Below are 20,685 nucleotides of genomic sequence, written 5' to 3' on the forward strand. Positions count from 1 at the left end.
GGGGGCATCCAGCCCACAGTGAGGACGCGCCGCCGTGGGAGGCGGGGGGGGGGGGGGGAGGAGCTGGAGGGCCGGCGTGACCTTGGCCTGTGGTCTGAACTGGTACCGTGAGAGCCCTGCCAGGAGCAAACCCCGCCCCCGCCACTGTTCCCCTCCCCCCGGACTGCACAGGAACCCGGGGCACTGGACCCCCAATTTCCAAACCCCGAGCACCTGGGCTCCGAGTCAGGATGCTGGGCGGGGTCGGGCGACGACTGCCCCCTAGCTGGAAGGCACACCAGCTCCCACCCTCTAGGGTCCCCTCTGACCCAGAGGAGAGGACACCAGATATCGGGTAACAATGGAGCCCGCGGCGCGCGGCGGGCACCCGAGCACGCCAGGCGCCCAGCAGCGCGCCCCTTTACCGGGCAGGGAGGCCGGGTGGGGCCGCAACACAGCCTCGCCCGCGCCAATCTACTGACTCGGCTCTACGTGGCAGCGACACTATCGACCCTCGCCCGGCTCCGGGGTGCGTCCCCCACCCCTGCCGCGCTTTCCTCAGCCCCTCCGGGCCTGTCCCGCAGCGTCCAGGAGCACCCTGCTGCTCCTGCCCTAGGTCACTACCCGGCCGCCCCGGACGCCTCCCGGGCGTCCGGAGTTGGGAGCAGCAGCCGCTACCTCCCGAGCGCCCCGCACGCCTCCGCGGCGGATCCCCAAGATCCTGGGCTGGGACCCCCCGGGGTACCGAGCGAGCACGCCGAGGTGGGCCAGCTCGACCCTGGCGCTGCCACCGACCTCGACGCCCAGTCCCCCAGACACACCCGCCAGCCCGCCCTGGGCGCGGACCCCCGGCGCCTCCCTTCCCGGGAAGGTCCCAACAGGGCCTGCGGGAGAGACGGACAGACGCACGGGGAACGCACACGGAGGGAAACTTGTTCCTCCCCGTCTCCTGTCAGGCAATTGCTGGCGAGCCCGTGCGGGGAGAGGGGCGGGAGGAAGCGAGGGAAGGGCTCCAGAAGGGGAGGGGAGGAGGAGGTGGGGGAAGCAGGGGTGCAGTTGGTGAAACAACTCCGTCTCCCGCTCATCTTTTCATTGCTTGCTCCTCTCCTTCGCGCAGACACCTCGGACCTCCCCTGGGCGCCAGCTCCTCGGCTCCAACGCGTCCAGAAACAAGCCGGATTTTTTTTTTTTCTTTCTTTCTGGAAATTGGCGTTGGTGTGCGTTTCTCTACGTCTCTCCTCCTCCCACCACCACCCTCCCCCCTTTTTTTTTTTTCTGAGACATGGCCCGGGCAGTGGCTCCTGGAAGAGGAACAAGTGTGGGAAAAGAGAGAGGAAACCGGAGCTAAATGACAGGATGCAGGCGACTTGAGACACAAAAAGAGGAGGGTTTCTCTCGGATCACGGCATTGCCTCGCCGCTTTCCTTTCTCCAAGACGGACTGAGGATTTTACAGCTCTGGGAGGAGTGGAAGCGCTCCGGATTGTTGAGATCGCCCCGGTGCTCTGTTTTCCCTGCACGTTCGGTTCTCCCGCGTCTGCCCGGGAACCCAGCGAAGGGAGGATGGAGAGGGGGCTACCGCTCCTGTGCGCCGCGCTCGCCCTGGTCCTCTCGGCGGCCGGCGCTTTTCGCAACGGTAAGTGACAGGCGGAGACGCGCGGCCACGGGGGTGAACCCGGCTCCAGGCTGCCCGCGTCCGGACCCCGGACCCGCGCCCAGCTGCCGGGATCCACCGCGGAGAGCCGCCTCCTGGGCGAAGGAAACTTTTATCCAGGCGGAGAAATCAAGCAATAAGATCAGTCGGTGTAGGGCAGGGAGATTTCAAGTGCTCTGACTCCCTCCTGAAGTTGGTTGTTTGGCCGTGGAGGTTCTCCTACCTCTGCTACAAGGCAGAACTGCTTACCTTCCCGGAGCAGCACACCAATTATCTTAATAATGTTTCCTCCCAAAGGCAAATTAGATGAGACTCCCTTTCAAAAATCTGATGGCTGTTGAAAGTTAATGAACACTTTACCAGGAGAACTTCCTGGTTCTCGAGCAGCTCCCCCGAACTGTTTCCTCTGGTGGGTGCCTGCAGGAGATAGCGGTTTTGCTGGTGGATGTAACTCCCTCCTCCGCTTTTGTAAATGGCCCTGATCTGTCTGGAGTATGAATGAAAGTTACATCGTGTCAATAAAGGAATCTGATATATACGGTGTAAGGCACCAGGATATCTGAAAATCCCCAACCTAGTTGCAGCTTCCACTTAGCTTTTAAAACCACTCACTGTTAAGTAAATGGAAGACCGTGCTGGGTTATAAACAGTATCCTGTAACCTAAATAATGTGTTTTAAAATGGGATCTGGTTGTAGGCACGTTTGACTTACACTGTAAAGTAGGTGGGAGCAAGGGGATGGCATTATCTTTACAGTAAGTCTTCAGCAATTATTATTAACTAATTATCAAATATTTACTTTTGTCTGGCTTAGATTTCAATCAGAGTAATTAGAAGGAAAGACCATCCGCTACTTACGGTGGTATATTGTTTTAATAAGAGACCACAAGTGGAGGAGTTCATACCGAGAGGAATGTAAATCACATCTTTACGATGGAAGTTAATCTTTCTAATATGCTTTCTGGAGGTTTCGTGATTGAAGCAGTCGATTTCCCCAACAGCTACCAAGCAGTGTTCTAAAAGATACACTTGGAAGCAAAACACACACACACACAATTGTGAATGTGGAGTTCAATTTATTAATGAACCTCGGATGATGGCATCTTTCTATAGTCCGGCAGGGAACGAAATAACATTCACTCCAATTGAAAGAGCTCAAGTGGTTAGACTTTAGAAATTACAGTAACCCAACCTCTGCCTCCACAACTCTGGAGATTAAATCGGTGGTGGTGTTCATAGGATGGATTTGAAATCCAGTGCAAATAGCTTTCAGACTTTAGGTTGTGAGCTCCATATGTCTGTGTGTGTGGGTGTATGTGTATGTACATACATGAGAAATATATATAGTTCTTAATTTTCTTCACAGACATCTGGGGAAGGCTGAGACCCTGAGCTTCAATCGGTGACTTGACTAGTTAAACCCATGTTGCTGTGCTTGCAGGGCCCAGAGCCAGTTAATGCCTCTGTAGCTCAACAGACCTCTTCCAGCCATGTCTACCTCCTCCAAGTACCAGGGTCTGCTAAATTAATTCATTAACCTTATTTAGGACTAATGGTCCAGAATCGTTAGAAACTGCTCTTTCTTAATCAACTGTTAGAGAGATTTAACAGAGCCAGGGAGTCTAGGAGTCCGCATTATCTTATTACACTGTCACTTTCTCAGAAGTCACAGATTAAAGAGCTCTGGTGTGGTACTGAATCCACCTAAATGTCTTCTGAAGTGACTCTGTCGAGTGGCTACAAGCAGTGCTGTTTTATTTCACTCGTCTAACAGATGCCAGACACTGCCATGATGTTTGTACAGAGCTGGAGGAGACTTAATGAGATGGGGTCGCTTTCCAAGTTTTCTGCACATTTAAAATAATGCAAGAGCCTCGGCAGAATCACATAACAGAGTCCAATATGATCATTAGCTGAGATTCTGAACTCCGGTTACAACATCATTTCTTCTTGGCAAACCTTAAGCTTCTAAAAGCCAAGGCAAAGGAAACCCATATAAGGCTACCCCCAGTCTAAGAAACAAAGTCAAAAACATCTAGCAATTGAGAAAAACAATGTAATTTATATTGTCTTCTTTTTAATTTATGGGAAATGATTTCTGTAATGCATGTAGCTTTATGCATTTTTGATGTGCACTTCATCTTTCATTTCCATTTGACCTGGTTTTCTTGTAATAAAATTCTGTAGATTTATAAATTCATGCTGAGAGCAAAGAATGCCATTCGCTTTCCACAGGGAATCTATTAGATGCAATATTAAAATCTATATATACCATTACTGAAAATTTGTGATTGATAGGCTTATATATTTCACTGCTTTCATACCTGTTCCTCTTACATAGTTTATGCACCAAATTTTTATTGCTCGAGATTAAGCATCAGTAAATGTGGCAGCATTGCAGGCTGAGGCTCTCCAATATGAAATCCATCATTAAAAGTGACAATGAGGGTCCACACTGAACAATAAAGCAGCCCAGAGACTGGTTTCTTTGGCTCTTAGTGGATCACTTTGGCTTTTGGGTTTTTTGAAAGGAGGGCTCAAAACTTGTTAGCTCACCTTTCCTAAACTGTGACAGTGTAGCTCATCATATGTGATACCCAGACCTCCCTGTGGTGGAGCTTTTTTCCAACTTGTAGGTAATTAGAATTAATGCTGTGTAGCTATTTATTTTTCTTTCTGCCCAGTTACTTTGATCTGGTCTCCAAGACTGAGCAACTTGGAGCAGTAGAGCAGAATTATTTCTGCTTCACCACATATACTTTGTTCTCTGATGATCTGGATCTCAAAAGCAGAGATAACTCAAAATCACTTAGGTTTACAGGCAGATAAAACAACAACAACAAAAGGTCTGGCTTTAAGCCAATTGAAATCCTGGATGACAATCCCCACTGATCAATGACACAGACCAGGCTTATCATCAAAAAGCAACACAAAGGGTCAAATAGCATCTTTTAGTCGCCTTCACTTAGAACTTGCTCCTTAATGCAATTACACTTCTGGGGGGATAATTAAGTCTAGCAGAGGCTCCCTGGGGACCATGTTAACATCCATTGAGGGGACTTAATGTTTTTAATGCTAGAAGACCTTTTTCTTGGGAGGGAACTTTGTGTGGGGTGGGGGTGGAGTCCTATCAGATCTCAGTCCGCTCTCCTCCTGAACCGACTTCCTGAGATCAAAGAGTGTCCTTTGGTGGCGTGTTGGTATTGGCGCCACCTGAAGGACCTGCAAGCGCCTCTTGGAGCTCCCCTTAAAAAGTTATGGAATGTTTAATAACCGGTCATTTATATGTAAATTTAGAATACCTAACTGGTTGTCAGGAAAAGGTCTACTAAAATATTATTTTTATTGCAGATAAATGTGGAGATACTATAAAAATTGAAAGCCCCGGGTACCTTACATCTCCTGGTTATCCTCATTCTTATCACCCAAGTGAAAAATGTGAATGGCTGATTCAGGCTCCTGACCCATATCAGAGAATTATGATTAACTTCAACCCTCACTTCGATTTGGAAGACAGAGACTGCAAGTAAGTGAGAATGTTTGAACAGGGCGCCACAGCACCATCTAGTGGGCGCAGGTGTCTATGGGGGGGACGTCTGTGAACCACCTAGAATGTAAATGGATCCAGGAGGGATTCTGATCTAGGCCAGATCATGTGTCAATGGTATGGAAATTAAATTATGTTAAGTGATTTCTGAGTTCCCTAAACCAGGGAGATTATATTTAAATGTGTAATTTCTCATACTCTTTTTTCCTGTTAACACTTTTGGTTTTGGAACTCTTTTGTTAAGAAATGTGTATATATGTGTCTCTTTTTCCTGGAAAGGTGAAGAATTAGAAACTCAAACTCTCACTTGAGTTCTTACTAAATATCGTAGGTCACTCTCATATAGTGCATTGGCAGACGGTGAGGTCGGGTATTTTTTTTAAACAAATCTGGGGCATGTTTTGTGATCTAAGAACTGTGTTTATCTTACTGAGTTTGACATGACCAAAGCAAATTGTCATTGAAAAAAAAATGAGGACTATAGGGTAAGTCTAATGAGGGATTTTTATAGTAGATTAATAACTGCAAATCTCTTATGGAACATGCTAAAAGAACTGTTAATTCATGATGAATATAATGTTTGTTCATGTTCTTTAGCATTCCTATCTCCTGCTATGGTTAAGTTACTAAGCATCAATTTATACCAGGTTTCATTATTATGAAAACATTCTCACTAGAGGGACAGTCTAAATTATATTTCCTCACTTGGTATGAAAGAACTGTGCGTAGGTTTTGCTGTCCACAGTTGGAAAGTATGTTTGAACATTGCAAGCGGCAGTCCACTCAGATCCAGATTTGCTTTTCTCACTGGACATCCATGCAGCAGACCACCTGTCTCTGTCTTATCTGTGTCATCCTGTTCTGGCACACTGCACATGGTGTATTCTCCAGAGACTTGAACCTGAATAACAACCTTCAGTGATGTTTAGATATATAGTTTTAGCAAAGGAAAGTAATCTATTTAAATCTCACTTCTAAAGTGTTTCTCAAAGACTGATATGTTTTCCCAAGTTTTAAAATGAGTTTCATTATTTAAAATATTTTCTTTGCCAACACATAACCCTTTTAGAGAAGAAAAGAATAGTATGAAAATATTCCCACCTGCAAGAAGTCCTCAAGAACCTGTTGGTTTGGTGGGGTAAACTAGTTTTTCATGGTCAGGGAGATGAGGTCATCTGGTTAATTCAACATCTGGTGCCTGGAGAATTAGCATACATTCATGTCCTGTTGGTCAATTTCCAAATAATCAGTGGAACACTACAGCAGGTAAAATTATGCCAATTTCAATTGAATCTTTGTTCTGTGATTCAGAAGTGCTTCAGGGCATTATATTGACTTTTTAATCTTGTGTGAAGGTTGACATTAATAGAGTGTTCCAGTAACTTCTTGGAAACAGGGAATTCTTTTTTTTTTTTTTGGCCAGTATTCTGTATGGTGGTTTTTACAATGTCAGTCACCTAGACAAATTGGAGGCTTGTTTTCCATTTCATTTTATTTTGTTTTGTTTTATGTTTTGCATTTTACCAATACTTAAACTGCTATAGGAGATATTTTTAAGAAACTCTGGTAAAACATACTCAAGTAATAACATTATTCCTCAAAATAAGGTGCTGTTAGATTTCAGTAAACTCATGCTTACTAATTCCTGATCTGAGAGTTTTGACCATGTATATATGTAATATAATAGTTAAGGAATTCAGAATAGTTATTAGCAGTGGTGTGCTGGTCAATGTTAACAACTGGATCTAGGGAGGGGATAGGTCAAGTCCTGATCTGTGATATTTGCCGATTTCTGTAGTGTAAATATTCCTACCATGGCCAGTTTCAAACTACAGTGATGTCACTGTGCACAGACTTGCAAAGAACTGTGTACATCTGGTTCTTGTGAGCTGGTGTGAGTCAGCTCCAGCACCCAGCTGCATAGGAGTGTAAGAAGGGGAAGCCAGTTGAATGAGATAATGTGTGTAAAGTGTTTACAAGTGTCTGGCACGCAGCAAGCCTTAAATAATTCTCTGCCATATCATGATGTGAGGTAGAGTATGGTAGGATGGGGGGAGCAAACTTTTTTGTTAGTTTTGTTATTTAAACATGATAAGAAAAGGGATAATTATAACTCAGAGTAAGGGACCATTTAAGTGATATCAGCAAGAAGCTGACAAGGCCAAGAAGATTGTTTCTGTAATTATGATGGTGAGTTTTGTTTTTGTTTTTTAATGCTACAGAATAAGGTGGTTTTTTAATTGTAGCAAGTGAGTATTTGTTCTCTGTGAAGGAGCCATCTCCTGCCCAGTCTTGAAGGCTGATACCTTTAGCTTGATATGATCAATGGAGATTATGGCCCTGGAAAATACCTTTGTGCCATGTTTCCAAGTGGTGCTCCCTGATTGTTTTATCAATGAAAATTCCAAAAATGATATAGGAAGACCAACTTAAGACATTTGCCATCACTATCTTTCCTGACTGGTCCACATGACTCCTGGTTATTGTTGAAGGTTGCAGCTGAAAATTCTACACATGTGGCACAATTATCTCCTTTTGGTTGTGAGAAGAATCCACAGCTTTAAAATCTACAGGGGGTTAGAATTCCCTAGCAAAATAGAAAGCACCAGAAACTCCTGTAGGAATAAATTCATAGACTTCCAGAGTTTATGTTGCATGTGCAAAAGTATAGATTTTGGGGGTTTGGTGGATGGTGGGGTTTTTTCGTTTATATTAAGCTACTTCCAAAAATGTATTTGAGATGACACATCCCGTTCAGAGAACTGGGAAGCTTTTACTTATCATTTCTGTTAAGAACAAGCCGTTTGTCTTATTTGAGATATTTAATGTCTTTCCTTGTCTCAGCTATATTATATGTCTAATAGCTGTAAAAAGTACTTGCTGTTCCCGTTTTATAGTAAGATAAAATAGGGTAGTGGATATGAAAGCCCTTTGAAAAGCTAGAAGCTCCCCTCAGAAGCCGTTATCATCATTCTTAGGATATCTTTAACAACTTGGTGATTGTTAGAACATTTGGACATAGGAAACTAAGCAAACTAAATGTGTTAATCCAATAATGGGATGATCCTGCATTTCTCTTGAAACTGTCGGTATTCGAATAGTCAGCTTTCATAATGGGAACGCTCAAGAAATTGATTCCTTCACAATTTGCTTATTGCAAAACATCCTGGAGACCCAAGTAAACAATTGTTTCTTAGAGTGTAGGAATAAATAAGTAATTAAATAACCAAGCTCTGGTAGGAAAAATACCTTTATTTCTATTTTATTGTTTTCTTTATCATGAAATTAAAATATACTCTAATAATTTTAACCATACAGTGAAATGCACACAATCACATATTTTCATGTGAAGAGTACCAGGACTGGCCCAGTACATAGTTAACCTGTGCTAACCTTACAGAAAGGTTTTTACAGTGGATGTCGGGGGGGCGGGGAGGAGGATATTTCCTTAAGGAAAATGAATGTCCAAGTTGTGCCTGGTAGCTTTAAAAATTCAACCATCTATGTGTATGCCACCCCTGAATCAGGTTTCATTACAAATAAGCATCAAAGACATAATATGAGGACTCCCTGAATTCTTTCATTGAACAAGGTGTGGTATCAATCAGTCAATCCATGGAGCCATAGAGCATCTGTCTGCAGGCTAATCTTGGGCTGGGATTTCTAGCTAGCTAGTCTGTGCCTGGTTTTATTGTGATGTTGATACCAGAGGTGGCTATAGAATGTTCTGAATGGAGAAGAAAAGGAGGAATCTGATTTCTCTCTTTTGCACCAGCAAACTCCTCCATGCTTGTGAAGTGTCAAAGCAGAGTTAAAAGCAGGAAAGAAAGAAAAACCCACCTGCAGAGTGTTGGTCAGAAGGCAGTGTTCATGGTGCGTTGAAAATGATTTTCAGAACTTACACTGAGCTGGTTGGGTTTTACTCCACTGGAGTTTCCTTCGGTGGTAAAGCGGCCATCTTGACTCTCATAAAACTTTATATCTGCATAATAAACAAGAATGTCATTGATACAGTAGTTAGAATTTATGGAGCTTTTCCGGTTTCCCAGCAATGCAAACTATCAGCATGATAATTTATAATGGTTTGTGACAAATACTGCTGAGCAAAGAGGTGTGTGGTTACATTCAGATCAGATGTCATCTGGGGAGCAATAAAAATTTCACAGACATTGGGTTAAAAACATTAGGAAAATGAATGTGAAGCTCCAGAAAGAGAGTCTAAAAACGTGGTGGTGATGGGGGAGAAGGGAGGTCTTCTGAGTGACAACTTCCTGACTTCACTGCCTGATTTGTCAGGGCTGTTTCGTAGGATTTCACCAAGACGCAAGGCTAACATCCCGTAAATGCTTTTCTGTCATTACGATTTGTAGCCTTTTCTTTGTGTAACCAATAAATTGGTGTCTTTTTCTTAATTCAGTGCAATCAAAGGAAGATTTCAGTCTTGTAACTTCATATGAAGTTTAAACACATAAAACTGTAATTAAGTAGAGACAATACTCAAGTCTAGGGATTTTGTTGGACTAAATCACACATTGTCTTTAATGCTACTTTTAAAATTTCCTAAGCTGTTATAAACTTTGAAACACCATTTATTTTCATAGAATATAAACTCACTGAATGAAAATTAATCTTCCCTTAGCTCCTCAAATCTGATTTTTCCTGAAAATGTAATTATACAATGGTAACTTTGTTGTTATAGGGAATTTGGGGACTAAAAGTTCCATTTCTGGTTTCCCTAAGTTATATTTTTTGTTTTGATCTTTGTTCAGCATGGATTTTTGCATTGATTTTATTTTTTTTAAATTGCATTAAAGTATTATCTATCCTGATTAGTGAGTTTTTTTGTATCTGAGGCATGGGCGTACCGCTAGTCCTAGACTTGGGTTTTAGAGCATCACTTAGACCAAAGCAAACAAGGACTTTGTTTTATGGAAAACAGTGGGTGTTTTTTGCCAAAGTAATTCTCTTTTTTCTATACTAAATATAAAAGTATATTAAATTATAATCTATATCTAGAAAAATATACAAAGTAAGTGTAACATTTGATACAATTTTACAAAGTGAGCACATCCATATAACCGAACCAGAGCAAACGTTTCCAGCTTCCTAGGAAGAGGCCACCTCCTGTCCACTTTAAGTCTCTGACCTTTGGCCTCAAGGGCAGCTGCCATCCTGACTTCTGTGATTCCATTTTTATAAATTTCAAAATCAGACAAAACTCATCTATAGTCTTGAAGTCTGGATGTACTATCCTTTGAAGATCACCAAACTCTTTGGAATGGGGATAGAAAAAAATGTTCTAATCCAAAAACAGTCTTACTGAAGCATTTTTTCTAATTGTTTTTCATTGACTACTATAGAAATATATTTCTTGCTTATACTACAGTTATGTTAAAATAAACACAAAGTTTTTGGTCCAAGAGCCTGCTTTTTATGCCAGGCAAATTCAGAACGATCTTCCTTTGCTTTATTTTTCCTCATCTTTTCATTGCTGATTTTGATCTCAAGTAACTTCCCAACATGGGCAACGTGAGAGGCACCACCACCAAGCTAAATTCAATTAAAAAACTATTGAATGGGTAAAAATGAACTCTTCTCAGAACAGCGGATGTCAGTGTGGTTGCTACCACCTGCAGCATCCTTTGTTGCTGCTCAAGCAGATAATCATCTACTTTCTTCCTTTTGATTTCTTTCTGCATTAGCACTGATTTAATTTGAAAAGAACTCCATGTGTTTAATAAAATTAATTTCCTTTATTATTTCTTCCTATAAGCAATCACATTGGATCATAATGAATTTTGAGTATTACAAGGTTGTTGTGTGTTGGGCATTTCCGTAATTTGAAAGAAGCAACCTTTATGAGAAGATTAGTTGAAATCTTATCCAATTGAATCAACATGTGCATGGCATTTCCAACCAGATTTCATTCTGGGGAGGCGGCCCTTCAAAATTGATCCAAGGGAGACATATGCCTGCAGCCGGCATGCGTATTATCAGCTCCTTTCCTTCCAGCGTAAAACGTGATACTTGTATGCGTGCTGACATCCTTCGGAGAAGCACATACACAAACACACATGTGTGTGTGTGTGCTTGTGGGGGAGACTATAAAATAGACTTAACTAATGGTCGTTGTAGTATTCATCAAGGCTGATCGTTAAGCCTGAAGAAAAACAAGAGACAAGATTAGTGTTCAGATCAGGTTCCAAATGCCTCTTAATTGGGTGTTTGTAATCAATCCTGACTGTAGGAGTCAGTGACCTGGCAGAACATAGCACCTCCGAAGAAGATATTTCCTGCTCTTCTCTGGTTGATTGAACTGTGTCCAGTATCCAGGTCAGTTAGGATGACACAAGGTCGGGACAACCCTCAGATTGGCTGTGAAGCACACCAAACACATTATGATGGCTTATGGCTGAAGTCATTTAGTCTTCACAGATAGCACAGAAGGTGAACTGCTTTCATTCAGAATTCTACTAAATGCTGCAGAAGCACGGAGAGGGAAAAAAAAAATCTTTTGGCTTCTGTCCATTCAATTGCTTGTAACGTAGTTTTTCTCCTCATCAAGCCCAGGTCTGTATTGTACATATCTTATATCTTATTTATGGTCAGCGTGTTTTTTCTCCTTTAATTTAAATCATCAGTAGAATATTTATTTATTTATTAATTTTTAAACTTTTTTTATTTTAATTTTTTAAACTTTTTATTTGATACTGGAGTAGAGCCGATTAACAATGTTGTGATAGTTTCAGGTGCACAGCAGAGCGACTCAGCCATACATATACATGTATCCATTCTCCCCCAAACTCCCCTCCCATCCAGGCTGCCACATAACATTGATAGAAAGGAGTCGTCGTGGCTGGTTCTTGCTGCTTAGTCCTCTGTGGCTGCCGTGTGCTCACTAAACAGTCTGTGCTTCATCGGACTTCATTTCACTTAATCTTTTTATCATCCTATTTTGCAGATGATAGCACTGAGGCTTAGAAAAGTGAAATTAACTGACCCCAAATGCTCAGCTGCTACACCAAATATCTTTCCATCTTTGTGATTGAAGGGGCTTGGGATGTACTTTTTGAATGCGAAAATTCGAATGAAATATTACTAGACTACTTTTTATTCAGCAACCATTTTCTTCTATGAAACACACAAAAATTTAAATACAAACCAGCTGATTCTGAGGAAGGACTTAAATTTTAAACTCTTAGTTTGGATTAAGTGGAGCCTTGTGCACAGAAACTTCCAACAAATTGATGATTTTCCACTGAGTCAAGACTTGTCTTAGCAAAGAAATTTGCGGTGGATGCGGCAGGGGGTGTATCTGAATTCTGGTTCCTTCGGTTGATGGAGTTTGAAAACACAAAACACACATAAATACAATATTTATTTGAAGGCCTGGTAACCAGGCAGCACAAAGTTTCCATTTATACAGTTAGTTCAAGGGACATATGAGATACCAGCTGTACCAGCTGTATACCAGATCCTCACAAGCCCAGGAGTAAGAAGACTGGGTTCTCTTCCAACCAGCCCTCCTTCACTTAATTTCAGGCAAATAGCAGGAAAGTTTTGCTTTCCCACAGCTCCCCTATTTGTAAGATTTCGATACTTGTGTTGGCCACAGTAAGGGTTAAAGAGAGAATGTTTGCTCAAGGCACTGGGTCCCTATGAGAAACAGAAGAGTGTTTTTTGAGAAGAAACCAATGCTCCAGAGTATTTTGTTTCTATCTGTTCAGACACTTGTACAAGCAGCCGGACAGGTTGGAGGTGATGGCTTGTTGCTTCTGTGATAGATTGGCATGTCACGGAGAGCACAGCCAAGTCCCGTCTGAAAGAGGATGCTGAATGTCTCCCCATTCGAGTTCTTACATTTCTTTAGAACAGCCAGAGGAGGCAAAGGCCAGTCACTGTAGTCACGATTTCAAGTCCTCATCTGACTCTGTAACCACCAGATGCTGTGAGCAGGCCTGCTACTGTGTAAGATACCCTTGGTCACTGAAATGGCACGGAAAAAGTTAAGATGTGGTCAAAATCTTACTCCTGGCTAGATAGCTTTACAAAATTAGAAAGCACTAAATTTCCAAATTTAAAGAAGAAAGAACACACTCTTGACTCAAAGGCAATGAAGGACACGGATCCCCACAAAGTTGGTGGCACTGGGTTGACTTGGTCTGATTCAGGATTATGTTGTTTTTTAGGTGTAGTAGCACCTACAAGGGGTAGCCCATAACTTGATTTTTCATCGAAGGTTGTTGACATTAAGCTGAGGGAAGGGGCAGGGGGGTGGGGGGAGTTAGCACTGATTGGAAGCTTCCTTTTTTTTTTTTTCCAAGGAAAAAAATTTGCATTTTCCTTACCTTTTATTCCAGTGCCAATTTCTTTGTCCCTGGCTGAGGCCCCTACTGAGTAACCATTAGGCTACACTGGTTCAGTCCTTCAAGGCACATCCTCATTTCCCTCTGTAGCTGTGCTAGCATCGTGCCTGATGTGTGTGTTAGCTCATTAACATGAACTGGGGATTTCTGACTGTCAGGGCATCATGTTAGCAGCTCCCTGTGAAAAAGTGTTCTGGTGAGAATCAGGGACGTGGGTTATAATTGCCCCTCTGCCGTGCATGCCCGTCTATGAGACAGGACACAGGTCATATGGGCAGGGTTGCAATCTACGAATGGCTTGGTTATGCCACCATTGATACTGTGGTCTGGCAGTGTTCACAGCATGGCTGAGGAAGACTGAACGACATCAAGGTCTGTGTCTACCTAGACACGGCTTCAGTTAATCTTTTTCCTTCTCTTTCTGAAGAAAACAAAATGCTTTCCTTTCTCTCCCAATCTTAATAACACAACGTGGATGAGATAATGTAGGTGGAAATATCTTAGGGATACAAGATAAATATGTTAAATAAAGCCTAGGTATTACTCTAACAGGAACTGCATCCGCAGGTTTTCTTCCTTAAAATAAGTTCAGACGGTAAACAATGAAGTCTGCATCCTTGGGAGGAGACACATAAGTATTTCAAGAGCGCGGCACACACCACAATAGAGATGGCATCTCATGCTCAGCGTGTATGCAGCCAGCAAGAATTTCTGAATGTTCTTATAATAAATTGGCCGGTTAAGTGTGTCGTAATTGCAGTCTTCTAAAAATCTACGCTACTGTATATAAAATAGATAACTAATAAGGACCTAATGTATAGCACAGGGGACTCTTCTCAATACTCTGTAATGACCTATATTGGAAAAGAATTTTGAAAAGAGTAGGTGTGTGTACATGTATAACTGATTCACTTTGCTGTACAGCAGAAACTGACACAACATTTAAAATCAACTAGACTCCAAAAAAAGTTTTTTAAATAAAAAATAAAAATCTGGATGGGTGGAGTTTCTGGAAAGTTCAAGGAAGATGCTATCTCAGTGTCACAAACTTGATAATAGCATTAATGGCCTTTAAAGAGCCATTATTTGCCAAGGTGTGCCTTCGGACTTATAAATATATTCAGTACAATCCAATGGGAAACCAACCCATCCTTTAAGGCAGGAGCCAGTGTCATGGTGGTTATTACAACAGGGATGTCCGTTCTTCCCAATCAGTGAAACCAAATAGTGCCATTATAGTTGTGTCCAAGAGAGAGGAAACTACATGGATTTTGTATTATAAATTCATAGTGAAAAGCAGCTGGGAAAATCAATGTTTTAAAACTGATGGTCCCTTCCATCCTCCCCGCTTTTCCTCAGTTCCTAGCAGCCTCAGCCCCTTTCACCTTGCCATCTCCTTCCCCCCATTTCTGGTTAGGACAGATTTCCCAATAGTGGGGCCGGGCGGAGGGAGTGATTCTCGGTGGCCTCGAAGAAAAGCACGTCCGCAGGAAGGCTCTCAGGATAGTGGCTGAGAAGAGGTTACTATTTTAGACTCTTCTCGTCACCTCACCCTCAGGAATGGTCGTATGTGATGAAAATGATGTCTGCAGCCTCTCAGAGTTCCCCCAGCCCTGTTTTCCTTTGAAATGACCACAGCTGTGTATGGCTGGGGGTCCATCAGAAGGGCTTTTCTTTCTTTCTTGTGGGACCTCATGGGCCTCCCCGGTCCAACAGATTCTGTAGGACTTTCCACTCATGAGTAAAAGAAACCCTCCTTGGACCTGTTACTCTTCAGACTAATCTCTCACCTCTCTCTCCCTTTCCTATGACTGCCAAGGGCTTTGAACGTGGTGTCTACAACCCAGAACTCCACTTTCTCCCTTAACCCTTCTCAGCCTAAGTCCTCTCCCCTCCAGTTGACTGAATTGTTTGCGCAGATGTTATGTTAGATTCCAGTGACTGTTCTCATGCCCCAAACCACTGGCCTGTTCTCGGCCTGAATTTCTTTAACCTTGCACAGCACGGTCCAGAACCCTTGAGACTCTGGGGCATCTCTTGATTCCCATTTGTCCCGTACATCAGTTTAAAGCCTCTAAATCATGTAACTACAATATCCATCGCATCTATCTTTTCTGTTATGTTTCTCCTGTTAGCACTCAAATTCCAACACTCGTTAACCAATCCCTGGTGCTGACACGTTAGCCTCAGGAATGGGGCTTTCCTCCTTCTCCCCCCCGCCCCCCGCCACTTAGAAACATGGGGAGTTCCCCGTTCCCCCCTTGCTTTATCTGTGTTTCTCAGCCTTGAATTACGAGTTCAATTCAACTAGAAATGAAACCTTGTCGCTCCCACCTGCCTCTCTGGCCTTTCTCCTGTGGTTCTCTTTTATATTCAGCCAAAGTGGCCGCCTTGGAGTTCTTCATCGTCACTCCTGCTTTCCTATCCCATGCCTCTTCACGGGCTGTTTCCTTCCCAGACGGACGAGGGGTCAGTGCCTTACACAGACCTGCGTCTCCCTGTCAACGTGTGGCCCATCATCCGGCCCTACCCGCAGCGATGCTTCCTTCTGAAAGCCATTTCTGATTAAACGTGGTCTCTTTCTCTGTCCTCAGACACACCCCCAAGAACTATGTTTATGCATCACTCATGTTCCTTCTAGTATTCTATGTCTGGTCATAATCATTAATATTCTACTACTGTTCACCCAGCTAGTTTGGAAGATGCTCCAGAGCAGGGGCTGAGAGTGTTTCCCAGCCCTGGCAGAGCCTCCCACAGTGCTTTGCCTGTAGCAGCTGCTCAATTAATATTTGCCGAATTGAATTGGCTGACTGACATCCTTCTCAGCGTGTTCATCTAGCGCCAAAGAACCGAGTCAGCTGCCCGGGAAAAGCTCTAACTTAATTAGACTACGAACATGCACACTTACACTTCTCATTTATAAGGTAAACCTTTCATTTTCCTGGGTAGTGGAGTCAAACTTACATGTTTCCTCTAAAAACCTCTACTTTGAAAAGCCTAGAATTTCTACATGTGAGTAGCTTTAGCTAAATCTCAAAAAAGATGCAGAGATACTGCTTGACAGAAATCTCTTCTTTCTGTTTCACAGTCATCTCCACAATCTGTTTTGGGGTTAGAGGCATCAAATGTATTAACCTTGTAGCAACAGTCCAGGTTGCTGAGCATGTTCTGACATCCCCAAACTCTTGGGACTTTGTATCACAACTCTGTAAACTTTGTCTATTGTATATTACTACCTGGGCTCACATCCAAACCACCTTTACCTAAATTTCACACAAATAATTTAGAGCCTTCTTCCATTCCAGCTGGCAACCCCAGTAAATGCACATGTTAACTTCACAGCAGGCTTGCTGGGGAAGATGTAGAACGTGAACCTCTCCCTTAGAAAGAGCAACACGGGATGCATCCTGTGCTGAGTGTTGTAAATATGTTTGTCCACGTCACCAGGTAAAAACCAAGCCCTGTGTCCTAGAGCAGCCATGTCAAGATGCCGTCCTGGAGAGCAGACAGACCGAGTCCGCCCAAGGCGTTTGCTGAAATGGATAGTGAGGGGTTTCAGTTGCCCCCCCGGCTCTCACCTTTCTCACCATAACAGTATTTGCTAAGCATTTCTTGAAGCTGTGTGTCACAATAGGCAAGTGTCAACCCAAGAGGGAGGGACAAAGAAGTAGCAGGTGCATGGCCATGTCCACAACAGCAAGCACCTCAGCCACCATGGCTAGTTTCCACATTCCTGCTGGCTCCCCGACGCCATGACCTTACACGAGTTCTCTGGGGTATTTCTGGATGTTTGTGTGACATCTCTGGTCAGGAAACCCATAGCCCTTCACTCTCCCATCTCAGGTTTGTCTGCATCCAGAGAATAGAACGACTCGTATGATAAGCTCTTCCATTTCCCTGCGGGGGAAAGGTGAGCTGGGGCCGAGGCAGAGGGCCAGCGATCATGCCCTCAACTTGTTCTCCTTTGTGTCCGTCCTGTGTTTTCACGCTCACAGTTCCCTCCGGAGACTGGCTTAGTGGTCAGTGTGATGCCTCTAGGAGCCCAGCGTGGTCCTGAGTTCTAGAAGTGACAGCCTCCAAATAGCTGTGGGCTCGCGTGTTTCATCTTTCTGCGCCTGCATTTCCTCGTCTGTAAGGTGGGAGGGATGGGTCCTGCGCAATGAGCCCCTTTTGCCTCTAACATAGCAGGACTCAGCTTATGCAGGGGAACCCTGGTGCCACAAGAGCAAATTCCAAACATGCCTTTTCTGCCCATTCAGCCTGGCCCTGATTCCCGTTCCTTTCTTTGGTTTTTAACAAGACCCCTCATCCCTCCCACTTCTCTCTCCAAGCTACCCCAGCTCAGCCCAGACCCTCCCTGCCTTTTGCAACACAGCCTCTGCCTGCTGCTTTTTTTTCTCCAAGACACAGATTTCATGTCCATTTTCTACCCCCCAATTGTGTCAGGCATTTTAAACTCCATTTTGGCCACATTTATTCCAAGGAATCATTCACGTTTTCACCTAGACCTTAATCTTACCCACGAACAGCCCTGTTTTAGCGAATCATTTATTTAAAAGAACTAGGCATGTGGCCTCAGAAATACTCATTTATTGTTCTGCTGTTGCCGAATGTAACATTTGCAGGCTACGGAAATTCTCTGTGGGAATGAGTTGTTTGTTCTTGAAACTAGATGAGCCACAGGCCCAGTTCGAAGGGTAATTTAACTGCAGTTGATAACCTGAGTATTAACCTAAACTGGGGTTTGATCACTAACACAGAAGTAGCTTTTACCTTATCTTTTTGTTCAACATAGCTTGTTAAAATTAGATGGTAAAGAACAGAGATTACATTGGCAAAAGTACAAAGGAATGACAACAGCGATTTTGTTCATGAATCCCACCTCACTCTTTATGTCTCCGTGGCCGTGTAAGCTACGTATCTGTTTGTAAAACAGCCTTGAGTTAAGGCGCTTACTCAGACGCCGTTGTAAAACATCAATTTTCTGAAATTGTGGTCTATCAACAGGAGAGAAGACAGCACTTCGCTGTCCCCTGCTGAGGCCCATTATGAATATTCTATTTCAGAAGCAAATCACACTGTAAATACAATGTTCAGATTCATTTATTCCCGCAACAGCATTTTTTGCAAAGGTGTGATTTCATAATTTGACTTGGCATTGATAGCACATCATCATTTCAAAACTCTTTATAACCACAGGTTAATTCACCCATCCTTGGGACATCCTTTATTTGTACCAGACCCATTTTAGAATGAAATCACCCAAAGGTTCAGAGACTAAGCAGCTTGCCAAAGGCTGAACAGGGGCACAGATGTGGATAAAATCTGCTGTCCTTCTATGTTTGTCCTTTCCTGAGCACATCTGACTAGGTGCTTCTGAAGAATTTAAACACAGATGCGTTACCAATAAAGATGAATGTTAATGATTCTATTACAGGCAGGAAACTTAGTTTAAAAAAATAAGCCCAAGTCGTTCAAGATGCAGATGTAAACAGGAACTGAAATGAATGAACGTACTAATTGTACTTTTCTCCTCTGTTTGGTCCTTCTGAGCCATATTTTTGTTAAAGCGAATGATCAGTCGTGGACTAACGTCTAAAGTTATTTAGCTAATTCCCAGCATTAATTGAAAAATGTCTAGTATTTCTAAACACCGTCCTAAAAAAAGAACTCGAACTGTCAACCCCCATTATTTTTGTCATTACAGTTTTCCTGGGCCTGACCTTGAGATTTGAAACTATTCATGTTTCTTATCAGTGTTGTCTGAGGGTTTGGTTTATGTATTGATTGCACAGGCCCTGAGATGGATGATGAACACGAGCTCACTGTTAAACATTCATCGTGACATGGACTTAGAAAAAAAATACACATGGTAATAAATTCAGAACTCACAAACTTGAAAGTTGGGATACATGCAGGCACTTTGTAAAGCATTGTTTATTTGGACACCAGAATTCCTCCTCTAATAGCTCAGCTGTTGCCTGCTACCTCATTCATTCACTCATTCAGTACGCATTTACTGACTACCTAGTATGTGCCGATCACTGTTTGGGTTTAGGGCATCATGCCCTGCCCTCGTGGTGCTTACATTCCAGGAAGACAAAGGAGAGCTGCTGCAGCAGGAGTGTCCTTTGTGCCCTCTGTGCCCTTCCAGCTGGTAGATCCTCATTAGCTTCCCCTGCTGTTCCAAGACAGGCCCCCTGGGGACCTGGCTCTTGCACCAAACAAGATGCATATAGAAAATGTCTGGCCGAGGCAATGGTTGGCTGAGCATCGAGTGTGTTCCTGGCTGTGATGCTCTCGACTTGTAACCCTCTGCTGGGGCTCCAGACCTGCCTTGATTCAGCCCTCAGCTGGGCTGCTCTTGTTCCCCAAATTCACTTCATCTCCAGCCCCGAATACTTGACCGGTGATGCCTACTCTTCACGCCTGGCACTGACTGGCTCTTCTAACTTCAGGTCATGTCTTCTTTGCCTGACATTATTGGTCCCAGTCCATCCCCGTTTCACCCTCCAGCAGGCCCTGAGTGACGGGCCTCAGGAAGCACCAGACGTGGCCGAGCGAGCATGTGGCTTCCAAAGCTTCCCAGGATGGTTTGGGGTTGCTGCAGAGTATACGTTGCCAAGAGCCAGCTCAGCAGGGCTGCTGGGGATACGGCCTCTGGGTGATTCACATACAGGAATCTCAGTGGGGACTGAACAGAGTCAGCTATGACTTTTTGGAGTTGGTTTATAGCCCCACCAGCCATTTTACTGGCTCTTCAAGTGGAACACATTCAACAGAAAGGGAAGAAAGAAGCTTTATGAGATCTTTTCTACCTCATATCCCTAGCCAGGGCATAAAAGTAATAATTCTTTGATAAAAATATTAGTGACTGGGCTTCCCTGGTGGCACAGTGGTTGGGAGTCCACCTGCCGATGCAGGGGACGCGGGTTCGTGCCCCGGTCTGGGAGGATCCCACATGCCGCGGAGCGGCTGGGCCCGTAAGCTGTGGCTGCTGAGCCTGTGCGTCCGGAGCCTGTGCTCCGCGGCGGGAGAGGCCACAGCGGTGAGGGGCCCGCGTGCCGCAAAAAAAATAAATAAATTTTTTAAAAAAATTAGTGACTAAGTAAATGGGTTGATGTTTCATCTTACCATTGC

At 43.6% G+C, this 20,685-nt stretch overlaps 1 protein-coding gene across 7 annotated transcripts in view; it reads left to right on the forward strand.

The window, feature by feature from the left end:
- The first annotated feature begins 242 nt into the window (after positions 1–242).
- The window catches only part of NRP1 (neuropilin 1), a 140,278-nt gene continuing 119,835 nt past the window's right edge, over positions 243–20,685 (forward strand). For 2 of the 7 annotated variants that reach the window (XM_027121763.1, XM_027121762.1), the window contains exons 1-3: positions 268–508; positions 1,097–1,614; positions 4,984–5,158. In XM_027121763.1, the coding sequence (XP_026977564.1) occupies positions 1,542–1,614; positions 4,984–5,158 (248 nt within the window). In that variant the 5' untranslated portion in view covers positions 268–508; positions 1,097–1,541. Of the gene's footprint in view, positions 509–1,096; positions 1,615–4,983; positions 5,159–20,685 lie in introns of all 7 variants that reach the window. The other 5 variants (XM_027121766.1, XM_027121760.1, XM_027121761.1 and 2 more) reach the window with 4 other exon arrangements.

Source organism: Aethalodelphis obliquidens, unplaced genomic scaffold (assembly GCF_003676395.1).
Source record: "Aethalodelphis obliquidens isolate GAN/ISIS:26980383/991018 unplaced genomic scaffold, ASM367639v1 scaffold23, whole genome shotgun sequence".
NCBI classification, from domain to species: Eukaryota; Metazoa; Chordata; class Mammalia; order Artiodactyla; family Delphinidae; genus Aethalodelphis; species Aethalodelphis obliquidens.